This window comes from Heptranchias perlo, chromosome 6 (assembly GCF_035084215.1).
Source record: "Heptranchias perlo isolate sHepPer1 chromosome 6, sHepPer1.hap1, whole genome shotgun sequence".
NCBI classification, from domain to species: domain Eukaryota; kingdom Metazoa; phylum Chordata; class Chondrichthyes; order Hexanchiformes; family Hexanchidae; genus Heptranchias; species Heptranchias perlo.
In genome coordinates this window covers 59,365,345-59,387,001 of record NC_090330.1, presented here as the reverse complement: position 1 = coordinate 59,387,001, position 21,657 = coordinate 59,365,345, and the positions used below count along the sequence as shown (strand labels likewise).

The window sequence follows — 21,657 nt, the reverse complement described above, 5'->3', positions numbered from 1 at the left end:
TAGCTGCAATTTTATAGGGCTTTGGTGAGACCACACCTGGAGTACTGTGTACAATTTTGTTCTCCTTACCTGAGAAAGGATATACTTGCCTTTGAGGGGGTGCAATGAAGGTTTACTAGATTGATTCCTGGGATGAGAGGGGTGTCCTATGGCATTTAGAAGAATGAGAGGTGATCTCATTGAAATGTATAAAATTCTTAGAGGGCTTGACAGGGTAGATACTGAGAACATAAGAAATAGGAGCAGGAGTAGGCCAATCGGCCCCTCGAGCCTGCTCCGCCATTCAATAAGATCATGGCCGGTTTCCTTGGCTGGCGAGTCTAGAACTAGGGGTCATAATCCCAGGATAAGGGGTCAGCCATTTGGGACTGAGATGAGGAAAAATTTCTTCACTCAGAGGGTTATGAATCTTTGGAAATCTCTACCCCAGAGGGCTGTGGATGCTCAGTTGTTGAGTATATTCAAAACTGAGATCGATAGATTTTTGGACACTAAGGGAATCGAGATATGGGGACAGGGTGGGAAAGTCGAGTTGATGTAGATGATCAGCCACGATCTTGTTGACTGGTGGAGCAGGCTCGAGGGAATGACCTACTCCTGCTCCTATTTCTTATGCTTTTATGTTGTTAAAAAAGAATATTGCAGATATTGAAAGGATACAGAAGAGAGCAACCAGAATGATTGAGGGGATGGATGGAGGGATTAGATTATTGGGAGTGTTTATGTAAATTAGGCATGTTATCCCCAGAAAAGAGACGGTTGAGAGCTGTTATTAGGATTAGATAATGTAGACCATGACAAGCTGTTTCATCTTGTCCAGAACAGTAGAACCAGAGGACATGGCCTGCGCTTGAAGGGGAGTAAATTCCAAACTAACATACGGTAACATTATTTCCATGTGAGAGTGGTCAATCTGATGATAAGGCTCCCGAGGGAGATGGTAGAAGCAGACAGTATTCATTCAAATGAAAATTAGATAGATTTCTTTCAGAAAATATTTTGGGATGTTTTGCAACATGATGCCTGGTAACTAGCATGCTTGTGAGGATCAGATGACTTTGGACCTATGGTTCCCAAAGCTCTCCACCACTGGAGTTTTTCTCGCCTCTGAGCCTGTTGTAGACTAATTGACATGATTAGTCAACAACTCTATTGTCGTTGTGTCATACAATTGCCAGGATGGCAGAAGGCAAATTAGATGGACTGTGATCTTCTTTCCTCTAGCAATTTATTATTGTTCCTATGCTTCCACCTTTAAAAGCAAAATAATGTCTTTGTGCATTATATTTATAACGACAAGAATGTTATACAAACTGTCTATCATCTGACGAGCAACACCGTCAGACATCTGCAAGTATAATTTATTAAAAACTATATGTCCATATGTGCAAACGTCACATTTTGTTAGTGACAAAAAACAAACTTAAAATGTGTGGTTCAGAGCTGAAGCCTGAAACTTGACAAGTTCATTCCAATTTCCAGAGTTTCTTGACCATACAATAATTAAACTCTGAATCACTCAAGCTTCTATCTTCTTAACAATTTGACTTTGTGCTTTAAAGGAACAAAAGTCCACCTTGCTAGCAGAATAATGAATTATGCTTTAACATAGTGTAACACTCATGTCCTTATGGAACTGTGGGTCATCCAATTTACCATGAGGAAGAAAGTTTGGTTTCTTTTTTGCTGTTCTGCCTTTTTTTCCCTATTTCTTTCATGGCTTTCTAAACTCCTCCTTTCTAGGAAAGGAAAGGACTTGCATTTGTATAGTGCCTTTTACTACGTCGGGACGTTCCAAAGTGCTTTACAACCAATGAAGCACTTCTGAAGAGTAGTTATTGTTGTAATGTAGGAAACATGGCAGCCAATTGGCGCACAGCAAGGTCCCACAAACAGCGTTGACAGAACCTGTTTATAGTGATGTTGGTTGAGGGATAACTGTTAGCTTGGACACTGGGAGAACTACCCTGCTCTTTCAATAATATCATGGGATCTTTTACGTCCACCTGAGAGGGCAGATGGGGCCTCGGTTTAACGTCTCATTTGAATGTTGCCACCTCAGACAGTGCAACACTCCCTTAGTGCTGCACTGAAATACCAGCCTAAAATATGTGCTGAAGTCTCTGGAGTGGGACTTGAACCCACAACCTGCTGACTCAGAGGCGAGAGATAGATACGTGGAAGTATGATATCTTAGCTATTACTGAAACATGACTTAAACAGTGGCAAGAATGGCAGCTCAATGTTCCTGGTTACAGGGTTTTCAGATGAGATAGAGAGGGGGATAAGAAAGGAGCGGGTGTGGCAATATTGGTTAAAGAAACAATTATGGCTGTGAGGAGGGATGATATGTTAGAAGGATCATCAAATGAGGCCATATGGGTTGAGCTAAGGAACAAAAAAGGGGCAGTCACATTGCTGGGAGTGTACTATAGACCCCCAAACAGTCAAAGGGTGATAGAAGAGCAAATATGTAGGCAAATTTCTGAAGTGCAAAAACAATAGGGCAGTAATAGTAGGGGATTTCACCTACCCTAATATTAACTGGGATGCAATCAGTGTAAAAGGTATAGAGGGTCCAGAATTCTTAAATTGCATTCAGGAGAACTTTTTTAGCCAGTATGAAGCAAACCCAACAAGAGGGGGGCGCAGTTCTGGATTTAGTTTAAGGGATTGAAGCTAGGCAGATGGAAGGAGTATCAGTGGGAGAGCATTTTGGTGGTAGTGATCATAATTTAGTTAGATTTAGTATAATTATGGAAAAGGACAAAGATAGAACAAGAGTAAGCGTTCTCAATTGGGGAAAAATACTGGCAAGGAAAACCCAAAAATCTTTTATAAATATATAACGAGCAAGAGGATAACTAAGCAAAGAATAGGGCTTATTAGAGACCTAAAAGGTAACCTATGTGTGGAGGCGGAAGATGTGGGTATGGTTCTTAATGAATACTTTGCGCCTGTCTTCATGAAGGAGGGGGACAATGCAAAGATTGTAATTGAGGAGGAGTGTAAAATATTGGATGCGATAAGCATAGTGAGAGATGAAGTATTAAGGGGTCTAGCATCTTTGAAAGTAGATAAATATCCAGGCCCAGATGAAATGTTATCCCGGGCTATTAAAAGAAGCAAGGGAGGAAATAGCGGAGGCTCTGACCATCATTTTCCAATCCTCCCTGGCTACACGCGTGGTGCCGGAGGATTGGAGGACTGCTAACATTGTACCGTTGTTTAAAAAGGGATCGAAGGATAGACCGAGTAATTACAGGCCAGTCATTCTAACCTCGTTGGTGGGCAAATTATTGGAATCAATTCTGAGGGACAGTACAAACAGTCATTTAGAAAGGCACGGACTAATCAAGGACAGTCAACATGGATTTGTTACGGGAAGATCGTTTCTGATGAACTTGATTGAATTTTTTGAGGAGGTAACAAGGAGGGGTCGATGAGGGTAGTGTGTTTGATGTCGTCTATGTGGATTTTAGCAAGGCTTTTGACGAGGACCCACATGGCAGATTGGTCAAAAAAATAAAAGCCTATGGGATCCAAGGGAGAGTGGCAAATTGGATCCAAAATTGGCTCAGTGGTAGGAAGGAAAGGGTAATGGTCGGGTGTTTTTGTGACTGGAAGGCTGTTTCCAGTGGGGTTCCACTGTTCAGTACTAGGTCCCTTGCTTTTTGTGGTATATATTAATGATTTAGACAAATGTAGGCGGTATGATTAAGAAGTTTGCAGATGATACAAAAATTGGCTGTGTGGTTGATAGTGAGGAGGAAAGCTGTAGGCTGCAGGGAGATATCAATGGACTAGTCAGGTGGGCAGAAAAGTGGCAAGTGAAATTCAATCCGGAGAAGTGTGAGGTAATGCTTTTAGGAAGGTCAAACAAGGCAAAGCAATAAAACTGAGAAGTGTGGAGGAAGAGAGGGACCTTGGTGTGCATGTCCATAGATCCCTGAAGGTAGCAGGACAGGTAGATAAGGTAGTTAAGAAGGCATACGGGATACTTTCCTTTATTAGCTGAGGCATAGAATATAAGAGCAGGGAGGTTATGCTGGAATTGTATAAAACATTGTTTAGGCCACAGATGGAATACTGCGTACAGTTCTGGTCACCAAATCATAGGAAAGATGTGATTGCCTTAGAGATGGTACAGAGGAGATTTACGAGGATGTTGCCAGGACTGGAGAATTTTAGCTATGAGGAAAGATTGGATAGGCTGTGGTTGTTTCCTTTGGAACAGAGGAGTCTTGAGGGGTCATTTAATTGAGGTGTATAAAATTATGAAGGGCCTAGATAGGGTGGATAGGAAGAAACTATTTCCCTTAGCAGAGAGGCCAATAACCAGGGGGCATAGATTTAAAGTAATTGGTAGAAGGATCAGAGGGGAGCTGAGGAAAATGTTTTTCACCCAGAGCATAGTAGGTGACTGGAACTCACCACCTAAAAGGGTGGTAGAGGCAGAAAACCTCATCGCTTTTATAAAGTAGTTGGATATGCACTTGAAGTGCCATAACCTACACGGCTACGGACCTAGTGCTGGAAAGTGGGATTAGGCTGGGTAGCTCTTTTTTGACTGGCACGGATGTGATTGGCTGAATGGCCTCCTTGAGCTGTAAATTTTTCTATCTTTCTACACTACCACTGAGCCAAGACTGACACTTAAAATTAGGGCGGATTGTTGTGTGAGCGGAGCAGCATCCGTCAAACTGTAGTGCACTCGCTGTGTTTGGGAACTGCCACGGAAGATCCACCGATGTGTGCTTCCTGGTAAGTTTTCCTAATTGTGATTGTAGGGTGGGTGTTTTATTTGTATAGTAAGTTTAAACTTTTGCAGCAATTTTTAAGACCTGAAAGTGCTTTTGTCCTTTGGAGAAAAGTGCTATAGCTCTTTGTTTTTAATGCTGCAATTAATACTGTTTCTGATCAGTATTTAAAAAGCATAGATTTGTTTATGGTACCTGGCTTATACTGATGTATAGTGCTCTACTTCCATCCAGTAATTTTTAAAAAATGTATTGCGATTACCAGAGGGAGCACTTTATTTTTGCAGCCATTTAAAGAAGTTCTATGTACAAATGAGCTCCCCAAGCTTTTGCAGAGCTTTTAATTTAGGCTTGACACCACACAACAGTTATCCTACATGCATTAAATCAACACCGCACGAGATGGCCTCCTGTAGGAGTCTAGTCTGGATCTGACAGGATTTATACTGTCACTTTTTTTTTGCTGGGAAGCGCAGATGGCAGTGAAATGGCACCCAAAACAGCTCTCTCCAATAGTGATTGGGGGAAATATTGGGATTAAGCCACAAGTTAGTGGACAGGCCAAGTGGAATGAGGAAGAATGTGACACATGTCTGTTCGATAGCCCAGACCAGTGAGTGAGGCTGTAAAGAGCCTGTTGATTTTTACAAGAAGCCAAGGCTGGAAATGGAGAGAAGGTGTCAGTACTCTTGTTACACCTTCACCCTAACTTGGTGAAGGCAGAGTGATATTAATTTGTACATAAATAAAAGTGAAGAAAATTATGCAGCAATGGAATGCTATACTGAAGCCAAACACTAATGTTTGTTAGAGAACATTGTACTGGAGTGAACTACCTGAAAGGATGGTGGAGGCAGACTCAATAGTAACTTTTAAAAGGGAATTGGATGTATACTTCATAGAATGGTTACAGCACAGAAGGTGGCCATTTGGCCTGTCGAGCCCTTGCCGCCTCTCTGCAAGAGCAATCCAGCTAGCCCCACTCCTCGCCCTTTCCCCGTAGCCCTACAATTTTTCTTTTCCTCCAGTACTTATCCAATTCCCTTTTGAAAGTCGTGATTGAATTTGCCTCCACCACCTTGTCAGGTAGTGCATTCCAGATCATAACCACTTGCAGCGTAAAAAAATGTTTTTCCTCATGTCTCCTTTAGTTCTTTTGCCAATTACCTTAAATCTCTGTCCTCTGGTTCTTGACCCATCTGCTAATAGGAACAGCTTCTCTCTATCTACTCTGTCTAGACCTTTCATGATTTTGAACACTTTTATCAAATCTCCTCTCAACCTTCTCTGCTGTAAGGAGAACAACCCCAGCTTCTCCAGTCTATGCATGTAACTGAAGTCTCTCATCCCTGGAACCATTCTAGTAAATCTTTCCTGCACCCTCTCTAAGGCCTTCACATCCTTCCTAAAGTGTGGTGCCCAGAATTGGACACAATACTCCAGTTGTGGCCGAACCAGTGTTTTATTAAGGTTCATCATAACTTTCTTGCTTTTGTACTCTATGCCTCTATTTACAAAGCTTAGGATCCTGTTTGCTTTTTTAACCACTTTCTCAACCTGCCCTGCCATCCTCAGCGATTTATGCACATATACCCCCAGGTGTCCCTGTTCCTGCACTTTTAGAATTGTACCTGTCAGTTTATATTGCCTCTCCTCGTTCTTCCTACCAAAATTTATCACATTGCACTTTTCTGTGTTAAATTTCATCTGCCATGTGTCCGCCCATTCCACCAGCCTGTCTATGTCCTCTTGAAGTCTATCACTATCCTCCTCACTGTTCACTAGATTTCCAAGTTTTGTGTCATCTGCATATTTTGAAATTGTGCCCTGTACACTCAAGTCCAAGTCATTAATATGTATCAAGAAAAGCAGTGGTCCTAATACTGACCCCTGGGGAACACCACTGCATACCTTCCTCTAGTCGGAAAAACAACCTATCATCACTACTCTCTGTTTCCTGTCACTTAGCTAATTTCGTATCCATGCTGCCACTGCCCCTTTTATTCCATGGGCTTCAACTTTGATGACAAGCCTATTAAGTGGCACTTTATCAAATGCCTTTTGAAAGTCCATATACACCTCATCAATTCTCTCTGTTACTTCGTCAAAAAACTCAAGTTAGTTAAACACTGTTTGCCTTTAACAAATCCATGCTGGCATTCCTTAATTAATCCACACTTGTCGAAGTGACTGTTAATTTTGTCCTAGATTGTCGTTTCTAAAAGTTTCCCCACCACCGAGGTTAAACTGACCGGCCTGAAGTTGCTGGGTTTATCCTTACACCCTTTTTTGAACAAGGGTGTAATATTTGCACTTCTCCAGCCCTCTGGCACCGCCCCCATATCTAAGGATGATTGGAAGATTACGGCCAGTACCTCTTCAATTTCCACCCTTACTTCCCTCGACACCCTAGGATGCATCCCATCCAGACCGGGTGACTTGTCTACTTTAGTACACCCAGCCTTTCCAGGACCTCCTTTATCAATTTTTAGCCCCTCCAGTATCCTAACTACCTCCTTTTACTCTGACTTTGGCAGCATCTTCTTCCTTGGTAAAGACAAATGCAAAGTACTCATTTAGTATCTCAGCCATGCCCTGTGCCTCCATGCATAGGTCTCCTTTTTGGTCCCTAATCTGCCCCAGCCCTCCTCTTACTATCCGTTTACTATTTATATACCTATAGAAGACTTTTGGATTCCCTTTTATGTTAGATGCCAGACTATTCTCATACTTTCTCTTTTCTCCTCTTATTTCCTTTTTCACTTCCTCTCTGAACTTTCTATATTCAGCCTGGTTCTCACTTGAATCATCAACCTGACATCTGTCATATGCCCCCTTTTTCTGCTTCATCTTACACTCTATCTCTTTCGGCATCCAGGGAGATCTGGCTTTGGTTACCCTACCTTTCCCCCTCATGGGAATGTACCTAGACTGTACCCGAACCATCTCCTCCTTAAAGGCTGCCCATTGTTCGATTACAGTTTTGCCTGCTAATCTTTGATTCCAATTTACCCGGGCCAGATCTGTTCTCAACTCACTGAAATTGGCCCTCCTCGAATTAAGTATTTTTTACTCTAGTTTGCTCCTGTTCCCTAAATGTTCCCCTACTGACACTTGCTCCACTTGACCCACCTCATTCCCCAGCACTAGATCCGGTAATGCCTCCTTTCTCGTTGGGCTAAAAACATACTGATAAAGAAAGTTCTGCTGAACACACTTCAGAAATTCTTCCCCCTCTCTACACTTTACATTGTTGAAAAGCAAAAATTTGCACTGCTACAGGTAAAGAGCTGGGGAGTGGGACTAATTGGATACCACTTTCAAAGAGCCGGCACAGGTATGATGGGCTGAATGGCCGCCTTCTGTGCTGTAAGATTCTATGAATTGCAGCTGTTCTGCAAGTCTGCTGTGAAATCTAGAATTATAATTGAAATTAAGAATTTACTAGTTGGGATTGATTTTAGTCAAGGGTACTTCTTGCATGTATTCTTGTGGCTAATGTGACTTAAAGTTGCTTCAGGTTAATTAATTAATCAGTGATGGCAGGTAGCCATAGTGAGTTTTTTTTTCTTTGTAATTTAAAAAATCATTCCAAGTTCAGGTAAGATATAGGATAATATCTTCTGCATTGTACCAACAGCGTTCCCCAATCCCAAGAACTATTTTTGTATTATGTGACTTTTCTGTTTCCCATGCTTGCTACTTCTGTCATCACTCTTGGACGTCAAGTTGATATAGAGTTAAGGACTTTTGGTCATGGATTCCTAGCTATTGGAACTGAATTAAGACCATTATTGCTTGGATCACCATAGGAACCTTACAACCATCAGAGAAAACTTTCTTGCTTATATTTGGACTAGATTCACACCCAGCCCACTCATTTAAATCTTTCTCTTTATTCCTCCTCTTTCTTCACCCCCCCCCCCACCCCATGTCAAAAATAATTCCTTTTCTGATGTTCATACTGGGGTATGGCTCTGTATGCCCTCCAATGTCTTGTCCATTGGACTATTCTGTAAGCCTGGACAGTAAGGGGGTGAAATTATTCTCAAAAATTGGAAGAATGCTTATTTTTCTCTGGAAATAACCCATTAATGAAATTGCAATTTCAGAAATTGTGCCAAAGCTACGTGTTCCCATAACATCATTAGTGGGTCGTCAGTTACTGGTTTTAAAAAAAAATCTGGATTTTCCAATTTTTAAAAGAAATTTCAGGCCCTAAGAGTTATTAGGCGTTGTAATTGGACGTGATCCTGTTTTTTCCTTTCCCTTCCCTGCCTCCACTCACTTCACTACATATCAACCCCACATGTAATTTTCAGCAAATGATTCAGGAGCAGGAACCATGATCTAGTTTCACCTCATGTCTGTGATGGTGAGAGCATTCATAGTCCTCCCACACCAGATAAGGTCTGCTAACTGGCCAGATGGATCCAACTTGGGATTTCCTGTCTTGATGCCTGACTATCACAGCAGGGGATGCATTTACCTCCTCGACCTTTGGAATGCCTGTCTCACCATTCATAATGAATTTAAAGTGTACAAGTTATCAATTCAGCAACTTCCAAAGTTATTTTACCAATCTTGCATATTAGAAAGTAAATAATCAGAGGCACAAGATGTCCTAGATTTCCATTATTTTGTGAATTAATTTTGAAAATTCTTTAATTAAAATATTAAAAATGTAATTGTGGTTGATTATTTGACTGTTTTCCAACATTAGATGATTATGCCAATTTTAATTCCTCTGGTAGGAAAAATTTGTCTCTTCTGTTTCTGTGAATCTGAATGAGAGCCAGATGAGAGAGCTTCAGGGTAAAACAGATATTATGAAAGAAGAGTGAGAGATTGGTTTCTTCACTCCCTGTGCTGTGGCTACAAGAAGGCCAAACCAAAATCTTTAATTGGATCTACTACACAGTACTGTGTCCCTATCATTAAGCATAGATGTACAGTATTTTGTTAAATTATCAGTGCTCTATTAAAGTTTAAGTTGACATTTTGTTTTTTGTGCTTGCAGCCCAAACCCTGTCAATATTGTAACATTATAGCAGCTTTTATTGGCACCAAGTGTCAGCGTTGTACAAATTCAGAAAAGAAGTATGGGCCTCCTCAGACATGCGAGCAGTGCAAACAGCAATGTGCCTTTGATCGAAAAGACGAGAGTCGGCGAAAGGTAACGGAAGTGAGCAAAAATTATTTATGCATATTTAGCATTAAAGTCAACTGTCTGATTTAGACATTTTTAAGAATTTTTTTAAAGTTGCAATTTCATATATGAAAACTGGTTGGGAGTTACCATGTTAAAAACACAAAAGTATATATTGCTTCCCATTAGTAAGTGATGCTGTTTTTACTGTCAGCACTACATTCATCCAGTTGTTTTGATATTATTACCCTACTATTTTTATTGTATTTAAGTAAAAGTGCACCATCTTTTCAGATAATAAACAATATGATAGAAGGTTATGACTGAAAGATCACATGTAACAATAGCTATAATTAAAATATAATTTCAACTTTAGTTGAGTGCTCCATAATGGCATGGGAACTCAGCCAGCACATATAAATATCCACAGATATGGTGGATGTAAGTTGATTTCATACTATTAAAGCATCCTTTTGTAAGTATTGTACAGTTTAATTTTGTATCCTGTGGATATATTTTTCAAGTTATTGTAACTGGATTAGTCACAGTGTAAAATGCTTCATTAGTGCAGTTAATCACTTGCTTTTCATGTCAGTTAAGTATCTCTCCATGAGCTTTGATCACTTCATATTCCACCTGGCAATGATAGTAATATCCAGTGGTACTTAAGTTGTTGTTTCTTGATTTTCATACAAAGATTTGGGTATAATGAACCAAACTGAAAAAATCTGTAGAGTAACATGTACCTGGGAGGAAGTTATAAGGCTGTAATTTAATCACCGGGGTTCTGTTGCTGTCAAAATGATGGTTATCCTGAGATTAGATTACCTTCAATTTTCCCCCCGGGTATTTATTTTAAGTAATATATATTTTTAGTTTTAGTTTAGCCATTCGGGTTCCTATCTTCCACTACCGTCGCCATTTGGGTTCGCCTTGAAGTTTGAAAGCTATGCCAAATGACGTAGGAGGAAGGGTGAGGAAGGGTATTGCAGCTGGTTATGACGATTGACCTGAAAGTACACTGCATCCTGTGACAGGTACTATCATATTACAAGGTTGTTTTTTCAGCTGTTTAGTATCTGCTGCTTACAGTATTTCCATAAGAAATAATGGACAATTGGATGAATTACTAAGAGATGTATGACCCTTGATTTGTTTTGGGTCAATATGTGCACATATAATCTTGAAATCAATGACTAATCCCTAATAAACCTGTAATTCATTCCTGAGCATAATTTTGATTCTTCTTTATTTCTCTCTGAAAAATTGGCAGCATCTCATTGGGGTGGGAGAACTGCAAAGGTGAGGTAACTGTTGGTAATAATAAAAAAAAAGGTGTAAGTTTAGATAGCAATCCAATATCTGTATAAAATTACAAAAAAAATCTGCATGTCCATCTAAAACCAGATTGAGTGGTTGCAGAAAATGTGATAAAGAAAAAAATGTTGTGTAAATATAGGAAATTATGCTAGTAAGGACACCAGTTTGAAGTTAGGGGTAGCTGGGCAGTGTCCAAGAGATTGTATCTTCTAAATTGGAATAATGCATACCAGGTAAACAATTCTCTCAGCCCATTCTGCAAGGTTTGAACTTCTGTTTTGTTTTATTTTGTTTTAAAGGTTGATGGAAAATTGCTGTGTTGGCTCTGTACACTTTCGTATAAGCGTGTTCTGCAGAAAACAAAAGAACAAAGAAAAAACTTGGGCTCACACTCCTCCTCATCTTCAACTTCATTGCCTGAGAAAGACCTCTCAAAACATCACCATAGTAGTAGTCGCCATAAGTGAGTGCTGTTAATGATTTTTAAAGTAATGGACACATGAACATCAATATTACTTCCATGTAAGGGCCATTTTGTTAGTGTATTCCTTTTAGTTGTTGTCTTTCTAGACATTGCTCCTTTTTAACATGCTATGAAATTTTAAATCGTAAGTATCGAGCCAACTCGATTGGCATACATTTCTAACCAAAAAGCTAATCCCCGTTTTAAAGTGTAGTTGTAGCGTGTCTTGAAAGACGCTACATACAGATACAAGTTCATTCTTTGTGATGAAATTCATGCATAATGTCCTATTGAAATGCTGGACATAAGACAAAAATAGCTCAATTTTTTTTACATATGCGTTTAGAATGTCATTTATCCTTAAGTATATTTCCAATATTAGTCATGCAAAAGATCTCTTTGCCAATTTCTTGGAAGAAATTTGAGGCCGAAAAACTTTGCTATTGGGATGGGACTCAATTTTGCTGGGTTTCTGCCTGTCAAAATTTTGTTTTGATTTAGGAGCATGTGGGTGTATTGTAATGCCATGCAAATGAGGGAAATGTGTCATATGATGAATTTCTCTCATTTGCACCCTTAGCAGTTTTGGATGCATAGGATGCCTCTGTGTCCCTGGTGTCCCATGTTTCTAGGGACTTGATGGGGAGGAGGATTTCAAGTTAAAAGGTCTGTGTCTTGAAAGGAGTTGATTACTTTTGGGAAACTGGCCTACAGTGAAACTATCCGGATATTTAACTTGTTGGACATCTCTGTGTGGTAATGTTGGCCCTCTTGCACCAAGACTGGCACGCGCTGTCAATTCCTTTCTTTCTCTTCGCTCCACCACCTCCCCGCCCTTCCTGCCCTCCAAAGTGGATACCCAGCTTGTAGTGTGTGATGCGCCAATAGTATGGAAATGCCACTGACTCCAGAATTTGGGATGAGGTCAGCAGCACATCCGTGGGGCAAGCTGAAGTTCTAACCTACCCCAGAGCAATTTGGCATCCTTAACTCTCTGGTGCAAACCAAATGTTGCAATAGGCTAGTCTGGCCAACAGAATCTGTACATGTAATTTTTTGAATGAAGAATTTTCTGGAAAGTTTAACAAAGTCTTGACCATATATGTTTCAGAATCAGCAACCTAAGTCCAGAGCAGCAGCATGGAGTGTGGAAAATGAGGTAAATATTTTAATTCCCACTCCCACTCTGACCTCTGTCCTCGGCCTCTTACTGTTCCAATGAAGCTCAAGGAATAGCACCTCCTCTTTCGATTAGGCACTTTACAACCTTCCGGACTCTCTCTTGATTTCAATAACTTCAGATCATAACCACTGCTCTCATTTTTTCAGACAACAGGTGCTGGTAATGGTTCTGCTGTTGCCATTTACAGCTCCTCTACACCCATCTTTTGTTTCTTGTCCCATTACCACCCTCCTTGCCTTGCACCATCATCCCTTTTGTTTTTTTAACCCCTCCTGCCCTCCATCCAATCTGTAGACCTCCCCTTTTGTGTTCTCTTTCTTCCCCCCCCCCCCATTTCCCTGTCTCTGTACTTGCTTAAAAACTTTTAAATCTTCTCTACTTCCAGTTCTGATGAAAGGTCATCGACTTGAAACGTTAACTTTTCTCTCTCCATAGCTGCTTCCTGACTTGAGTATTTCCAGCATTTTCTGTTTTTGTTTCAGATTTCCAGCATCAGCAGTATTTTGCTTTTGTTTTAGTGTTTAATTCGCTGCCACTTCTCTTCCGGAAATGCCTACCTTGAAGTTCTACTCTTCTCTCCGACGGGATTTCCGTTTGTCTCTTACCTTGTTCACCATCGTTGCTTTCTGTTTTCCTTCTCGTATTTGATCAGGTATTTACTAAAACTCGCTTTCATGGCCACATCTCTTTCTTCAGCAACTGTCTCTGGCTCCGACTTATTCACGTGGATTCCAACTTAAATTCCACCCTTCATGTCTCGGATCTATCTGTGATTACAGATATCTCCATGATATACCTCCTCTACCTCGCGGAGGCTGAATGCCAACTCGCTGACACCTCCCCCTGGACCATGACTCCACCGCTGAACATTGAGCCATCGTTTCCCGGACCGTCACTGACCTCATCTCCATTGGAAATCCCCCCTCCCAACTCCACACCCTGCCTCTATCTCCTACCCAAGATCCACAAACAGGACTGCCCCGGTAGACCCATTGTCTCAGCCTGTTCTTGCCCCATGGAACTTATTTCTTCCAATCGCAACTCTTTTTCTCCCTTTGTCCAGTCTCTTCCGACATACATCTGTGATGCCCTCCGCCTCTTCAGCAGTTTCCAGCTTCCTGGCCCCAACTGTCTCCTTTTCACCTTGGTCATCCAGTCCCTCTACACCTCCATCCCCCACCCGGACAGCCTGCAGACCCGCCGCTTCTTCCTTGAACAGAGGCCCGACCAGTCCCCATCCACCACCACCCTCCTCCGCCTGTTCTTACATTGAACAACTTCTTCTTTGACTCCACTCCCTTCCTCCAACTAAAAAGTGTCACTATGGGAACCCATATAGGTCCTAGCTATGCTTGCCTTTTTGTGGGATACGTGGAACATTCTTTGTTCCAGTCCTACTCAGGTCCCCTCCCTCACCTCTTTTCCCAGTACGTTGATGAATCAGTGCCGCTTCCTGCTCTTGCCCCGAAGGAAGCAAAGTTGATTGTTTTCTACAATTTTCATCCCTCGCTAGCCTTCAGATGGTCCATCTCTGACTTTTCCCTTCTCTTCCTTGACTTCTCTATCTTCATTTCTGGGCATAGGCTGTCAATCAATATCTACTGTAAGCCCAATGACTCCCACAGCTACCTTGAATACACTTCCCCTCGCCTGGCTTCCTGTAAGGATTGTATTCCATTCTCCCAGTGTCTCCGTCTCTGTCACATCTGTTCTGACTATGCCACCTTCTACACCAGTGCTCCCGCTATGTTTTCATAGAGTCATAGAGTCATACAGCACGGATAGAGGCCCTTCAGCCCATCGTGTCCGCGCCGGCCATCAGCCCTGTCTACTCTAATTCCCTATGTTTTCCTTTTCCTTTTTCTTCAACCTAAGGATTCCACTCCACTGTGGTTGACTGGGCCCTCGTGTGCATCCGACTTCTCGCACTTCTGCCCTCCCCTCTACCTCTCCCTCCCAGAACCACGATAGGGACCCCCTTGTCCTCACCTTCCAACCCACCAGCCTCCATATTCAACAGATCATCCTCCCCATTTCCGCTACCACCAAACACATCTTCCCCTTCCCTCCCCTTTCAGCATTCCGAAGGGACCGTTCCCTCTGTGACATCCTGATCCACTCTTCCATCAGTCCCAACACCTGTTCTTCTTCCCATGGTATCTTCCCATGCAAGCGCAGGAGATTCAACACCTGCCCTTTCACTTGGTCCCTTCCTACCTCCCAGGGCCCCAAACGCTCCTTCCAGGTGAAACGGCGATTTACTTGTACTTCTTTCAATTTAGTATACTGTATTCGCTGCTCACAATGCAGTCTCCTCTACATTGGGGAGACCAAACGCAGATTGGGCAATCGCATTGCTGAACACCTCTGTTCAGTCCACAACCGTGACCCTGAGCTTCCGGTTGCTTGCCATTTTAATTCTCTGCCCCGCTCCCACTCTGACCTCTGTCCTCGGCCTGCTACACTGTTCCAATGAAGCTCAATGGAAGATCGAGGAACAGCACCTCATCTTTCGATTAGGCACTTTACAACCTTCCGGACTCAACATTGATTTCAATATCTTCATATCATAACTGCTGCTCCCATTTGTTTTTGGATAGCAGATGCTGGTAATGGTTCTACTTTATTTCTTGTCCCATTACCACCCCCTTTGCCTTGCACCATCATCCCTTTTGTTATTTAATCACTCCGGCCCTCCACCTTTTTGTTCTTTCCTCCTCTTTCCCCCCCCTCCCCAACACACACACTTTCGCAGGCTCTGTACTTACTTAAAATCTGTTAAATCTTTACTACTTTCAGTTCTAATGAAAGGTCATTGACCTGAAAACGTTAACTTTCTCTCTCCATAGCTGCTGCCTGGCGAGTATTTCCAGCATTTTCTGTTTTTATTTTATATTAAATATTTAGCTGCTGTGTTGTAAAATCCTCTTTTTCCATACCACATTTGTAAGCTTCCTTTTTTGTTTAATCCTTTTATATTTTCGTCCACTTGCCATCCTTTCCCTCCCAACCTTTATAGAAATGTGTGTTGCACTGTCTTTGGTGTTTTCATCATCTATCCATTGTCATTTTTAAAACCCATCTACTTCCTTATGGAACTACGGCTAGTTCCTAATATGTATATTGCGTTCCCCAGTAATGTACTAGAGAGAGGAATCTTATTTACCTTTTCCCATTCCCGCAATGGTTACATTTTAATTCCAATACGCTGCACATTTCTGATTGCATTGAATTTGACATAAATTCACCAGTTTAAAATAACTGAGCGGTTTAGGAGATTGGGTAGCATAGTGGACTTTAAAAGTTGTATTTCCATTTTTGGAATGTAGGATTGTATGCAGGCAAGATAGTTGGGATGAAATTATCCTTTCTGCTAGCTGTAAGGATCTTGATTGAGTTCAAGTGAGTGCTCCATCCTTGCATGTGTCTGCTCCTAATTTAGCACTATCAGTCACAGGCCATGGGATTTGGCTACTACAGGGAAATTCAATGATGCATTCCTACAGTAGTGAATGCTATTCTGATATTGGAATTAAGATGCATTGTTGCGATAGTGCTTCAGGAGGAAACTTTGTCTTATATCCAACCTGGGAATGTTTCTATCCCTTATCATGATGAAAGCAGCATTAATGTTAAAAAAAAAATTGAGTTGTGACTATGGAAGTTGTTAGATGAAATCGGTTAAGTCATTAGCTTCAAATCCTGCTGAGTGCTATCTTTAGTGTACTGCTTAACATGCTTGTGTACAATTCTTATGTTATTTTAAGTCATTAACTCTCTTAAATGTAGTTAATCCCTTAAAATAACACTTATAGGAATTACAGGGACACATTAATTGGCATACTAAAAATGGCACCCAGCAGAATTTCAACTCCATTATGATTTTGAAACTCAAAGATTTTAGTAGAAATTAGCAAATTTTGTGGATGGTGTTGAGTATTGTTAGGATTCTGCTAAGATCTGTAAACTGTTCAGTTATCAGAACTCCTTGATTGAGTTATAGCCTTATAACTCTTCCAGGTTCCATCCTCTCTTGTAGTCACTGCATCTAAAATCAAATATGCTAATCCATATACATTGTCCTTCCTTTACCACTTATTTTTGTATAATTCTTTTCCCCTATAGATGAGTGAGTTTTAACTTTCAAAATAAGTCCTATCCTATTAGCTGGAGGTGGACGATCCAATGCTGTTGCATTTAATTTGAATGAAGTTGACCTAAATTTGAATGGAGTCCCTCAGTGTAGAAGACTTGTTTTAATTCACCACTTGGAAGACAAGCAAAGATAAGTTTTTTGAGGGGGCAGGTGCACAAATGGTGTAAGGAAAGGTCCTTTTGATTCCTTTTGTAAAGCCTGGCTTTGATTTGCATGTACACGTTACCAACACAACTTGATTCTGCACAGCTTTTGTTTGTCATTCCTGAGATTTGTTCATTCTGAAATTATTTGTTCTAGATTTCTTTCATTAATTTCCTTTTTAAAATGGTCACTTGTGTTTCACCTGTCTGAATTGGTGGATGTTCAGGCTTTCTCCAGTGTAGGGTTCATTTCTGTCGTCCTTAACCACTGCCTCAGCTTTGAGCATTTGTGGCAACAAGTTATATGTGTTTCTTTTTACAGCTACTGCTGTGAAGCTGTATAAGTTCAAAGGGTGAGTAGCAGAATTGACTCCACCAGATCACACAGCACCACCAAGACACTTGGTTCACATAACAATTAAACATGAAGAACTACATTCTAGAAAGACTAAATATTATGTACAGCATTGCTCTATAATCGGAAGACTATAAAGGAAGATATCTGTACATTTATTGATATAAGTTAGTCCTTGTCTCAATGTTTTATGCTTTTAGAGCGACTGGTTAGAAACGGCTTGGGCGCAGCCATGACAATAAGAACGCGAAGTGTAGGTTACGGTCAGCATAGTGCCCATAGAACGGAACTTCATCATATTTCCAAACCATGAAGCACAATAACAAGGGCAACAGAGATTCTTGTATAGGGTAGGTTTTCAAACTGGGCTTCCATTAGGTGGGATGTGTCAGATTTCAGAATTGCTTTTGGTATTTGTTGACTTGCTAGCACATTATTTTCATTGCTGTATCTGAATAAAACATATTTTCTGCTGTGATAGTACTGTTTTCCTTTTGAGTAGTGGGTTCACCACACAAATATTTGACAATGATATCTTTCTTTATAACCTTTAGAATTTATGAGGCAGACTAGTTAAATATACTTGTTAAATATACTTTTGGTTGTAAAATATTAGCAATTTCTTCCATTTTTTTCTCCAACTGAGGAAGACCTGGAAGATATGAAATTGGTATGTTTATTGTAGAGGAGACCCTTCAGCTTCAAATACAAAAGCAATTTTTCAGTGTTGGGAGCTCATGATTGATCAATTATTCAATTGAGACCAGAATTTGCAACTCTCCTTGATTCTTCCATACCATCACACCCAACCTCCCAAATGCTATCATATTCCAGGACCCCTTACCTAGCCCTCCAAACATCATATCCCAGCGCCACCTTTCCACCACAGTTGCACCCAGACCATGGAATCCCTTCCCACCATTCCCTTAACCTACCACTGGTCACACCATTCTTTCTTGCTCATCACCAAACTCCCTGCAATCCCTAACTGCATACCCTCAGCCTTTCACTGCTTTTCATCATTCATCCCAAAATCTTGATTTCCCACTCATTTACTGCCAACCATCTCTTTCCCATTCACTATCACCAACCCATCTGTGCCTACATCCTTTCCTGGTCTTCCCTAATGTTTTGTATCTCCCAGTCATCCAATGCAACCACCTCACTTCCAGTAGCACATTAAACTTCACACACTCCAACAAGACTCCATTTCTTTGAAAACAAATCCTCAAAGATGAGTTGGGGCAGACTTCATGATGTAGTGCTCCTGCACTGAGCTTTGAGACACAGTTTAGTGCACACTGTTTATAGTTTGCCCAATTTTTCACTCATTTGAAATAAAAGGATGGAAAATCAGGTATGCTGCAAAGCAACCATGCTAAATTCTGCACCTGCTATTTTGATTAGAGTCCTCTTGTGCAGAGTTTGGTGCCAAGAGTACAGCATTATAAAACCCACCCCCCTGTGCTCCAACTTTCTGCCTCTTGACATTTAGACATACACTATCATAAACCTACATGATAGATATCAAATATTTTAGCTCCTATTTCCTTTAGTCACACACCTCAGTAATTAAATAAAAGCCTCCAATATGGCATTTCATCTTGTTTTTCAATTTTTATTTGAATTTCTATAATCTGCCATCTACTGTTTTATTAACTACCATTGCTTTTATTCCCAACATCTTAAAATGTACCAACACAATAATGTATAATCTTCTTTATCAAACACATATGTACAAATATGCACATAGTCGTGGAATCTAAACCTGAAAATACCACCAACACTTCCATAATGCTGCGTAATAACGCAATTTAACTTTTTCAATCAGTCCCATTCATAATATATTTATACCATTACATGAAATATCCTCTGACTCACCGTGACTATCACTACAGGAGATTCATTAGTATAGGATAATGTAAACTGGTGTTTGTTACGAAATAATAATGCATCATGGAATTGAAATAACTTAAACCATTTTGACTCCTGCAGCTTATAAACATCAATTGAACCTTGATACTAGCTTGGAATGTAATAAACAGAAAAGTCTGCTCTTACTTTATTTCCACATATATTAAAAGTAATTCTTTTTTGGAAAAGGTGTTATGGTGGACTCCAACAAATGGTCTTTTCTTACTTGTATACAGTGTACTTAGACTAGAAGTGATATCTGGATTTGTCACTGGCTGATGGAGGGAATGCTATTCCTTCTATCAATTCAATTGATGTTAGCTTCAGCAGCATGAATTAAGTTCCATATTGGGTAATGCCAAAACAGAAGCATACAACAATGAAATCTAAATCTTAAATTGAGTGGCATAATAAAGGCACACCACATCCTTAATTTGTTGATGGATTAATACGTACAAATAGTTCAGGTAGGTTTGACCCAGTGGCTATAAGAAGCACAAACTCTTAATTGATAGCTTGGTGTCAATTAGTTAAATTGCCTGTTGCCTCTTTGGTTGGCTGTGATCACGTTAATCCTGAGGCAGCTATAGTCTTCTCGTCTTAATCTTATTTTCATCTCTGGGGCATTATGAGGAGGAGGAGGAGGAGAGGTGTATATACTTGCTGAAAGTTTGCTATTGGGAAATACCCCCCACCCTGTCAGATCATGAATGTATGCTGTTTGAGGTCTTACTACCTTAAGATAAAACCTCAATATCGGATAAAATGCTTATAAATTAACTTTTTCTTCCCAGAACAGAGAGTCACCTAGGATTTGAATCCCTGTTTATGCCAGTCGGATTTGAATCTCCTTGATTCACAGCTGACTTTAAATAGGCATCAAGAGGTGAGATTTTTGATCTAAATTAGAATCTGAGTTGTTAACTCCATGTTTAACAACTAATTTATAGATTTACAGCTGTATTGTGAATGGGGCTATAAAGTAGGATAACTGAATCCTTGCTTCTGTGCAGAGAGAATCCTTGCCTAGTAATGCTTCCTGCCACTAATTCTAATTTTTCAACATATCTTAATGAAGTATTATTGGTTTATATTTCATTCAGTTTATTATAGCATGTTGAATCAATACTTCTCAATTGTTTTGCCTTTTTTTTCTTGTTTAGGGTCAACCATGATTTTATAAAAGTTGTCTATAAATTAAACATTTTCTATTGTTTACAGCCATAAATCGTCATCATCCAGTATTCAAAATGAAGCTCCAAAGAAAAAGCCAAAACTTGAAACAAAGCCCTCCAATGGCGACAGGTAAACTGTGTTGACTCTCTGGAAATTAAACTTCTGTTACTTATTTGGGGGGTGGGGGTGGATTTTGTATTCAGTACAACTGCCCAGGACATTCAGCTAGTGGACAGAAAAAAACAAGCTCAGACAAATCACTGTCTTAGCCATACTGACCAGGAAGGTGCTAAATTTAACCCCCATCTACGCAGTTAGCTGATTTCATCTGGAATAGTAATAATGGTATTAAAGTCCTTGGGTGAAGGAAGGAAAATTGGCCAGATTTCCTGATTATAGGACCTCTGCTGGAAGTATGCATATGTGGTTGTTTGGTGAGGACAGGTCTGGTTCAGTGGTGATGTCTTCCATGGCTGCATAGCTTGCCAACGCTCGTTGTCAAGGCTCATGCAAGAATATTCTATTCTTGCGTCAGATGCTGGAGAGTGACCGCTTCCCATGGTACTATATTCCAGTAAGGGAATCGGTGCATTTCAGAAGAGAGGAGAATTGCAGAGAAAGTTATTTTTTAAACAAATGGCATAATATATAACTGCGTACCAAGCTGTATGAGAGTCAGCTAGAGATTAAAATAGGTCATGGTTTGATGTTCTAATGCGTTTAAAAGTTAGGAAATTGAAAATTAGAGGGATGAGGTCCTGCAAGCAGATTTTAAGGAGCTAGGAAAGAAATTAATAAGCAGAACCTCAAAGGTAGTAATCTCTGGATTACTCCCGGTGCCATGTGCTAGTGAGTGTAGAAGCAGGAGGATATTGCAGATGAATGTGTGGCTGTAGAGATGGTGCAGGATGGAGGACTTTAGATTGGGACCGGTTCTGTGGGAGGTGGGACCTGTACAAGCCGGACAGGTTGCACCTCAACAGGGCCGGGACCAATTTCCTCGCGGGGGGGTTTGCTAGTGCTGTTGGGGAGGGTTTA

The 21,657-nt window shown here is 40.6% G+C and overlaps 1 protein-coding gene across 5 annotated transcripts in view; it reads left to right on the top strand.

Annotated features, from left to right (window-relative positions):
• Window positions 1–21,657, top strand: part of fam76b (family with sequence similarity 76 member B) — a 44,754-nt gene that overhangs the window by 8,186 nt on the left and 14,911 nt on the right. For 2 of the 5 annotated variants that reach the window (XM_067986374.1, XM_067986375.1), the window contains exons 5-8: window positions 9,781–9,936; window positions 11,529–11,692; window positions 12,804–12,851; window positions 20,665–20,748. In XM_067986374.1, coding sequence (XP_067842475.1) covers window positions 9,781–9,936; window positions 11,529–11,692; window positions 12,804–12,851; window positions 20,665–20,748 — 452 coding nt within the window. Of the gene's footprint in view, window positions 1–9,780; window positions 9,946–11,528; window positions 11,693–12,803; window positions 12,852–20,664; window positions 20,749–21,657 lie in introns of all 5 variants that reach the window. The other 3 variants (XM_067986371.1, XM_067986373.1, XM_067986376.1) reach the window with 2 other exon arrangements.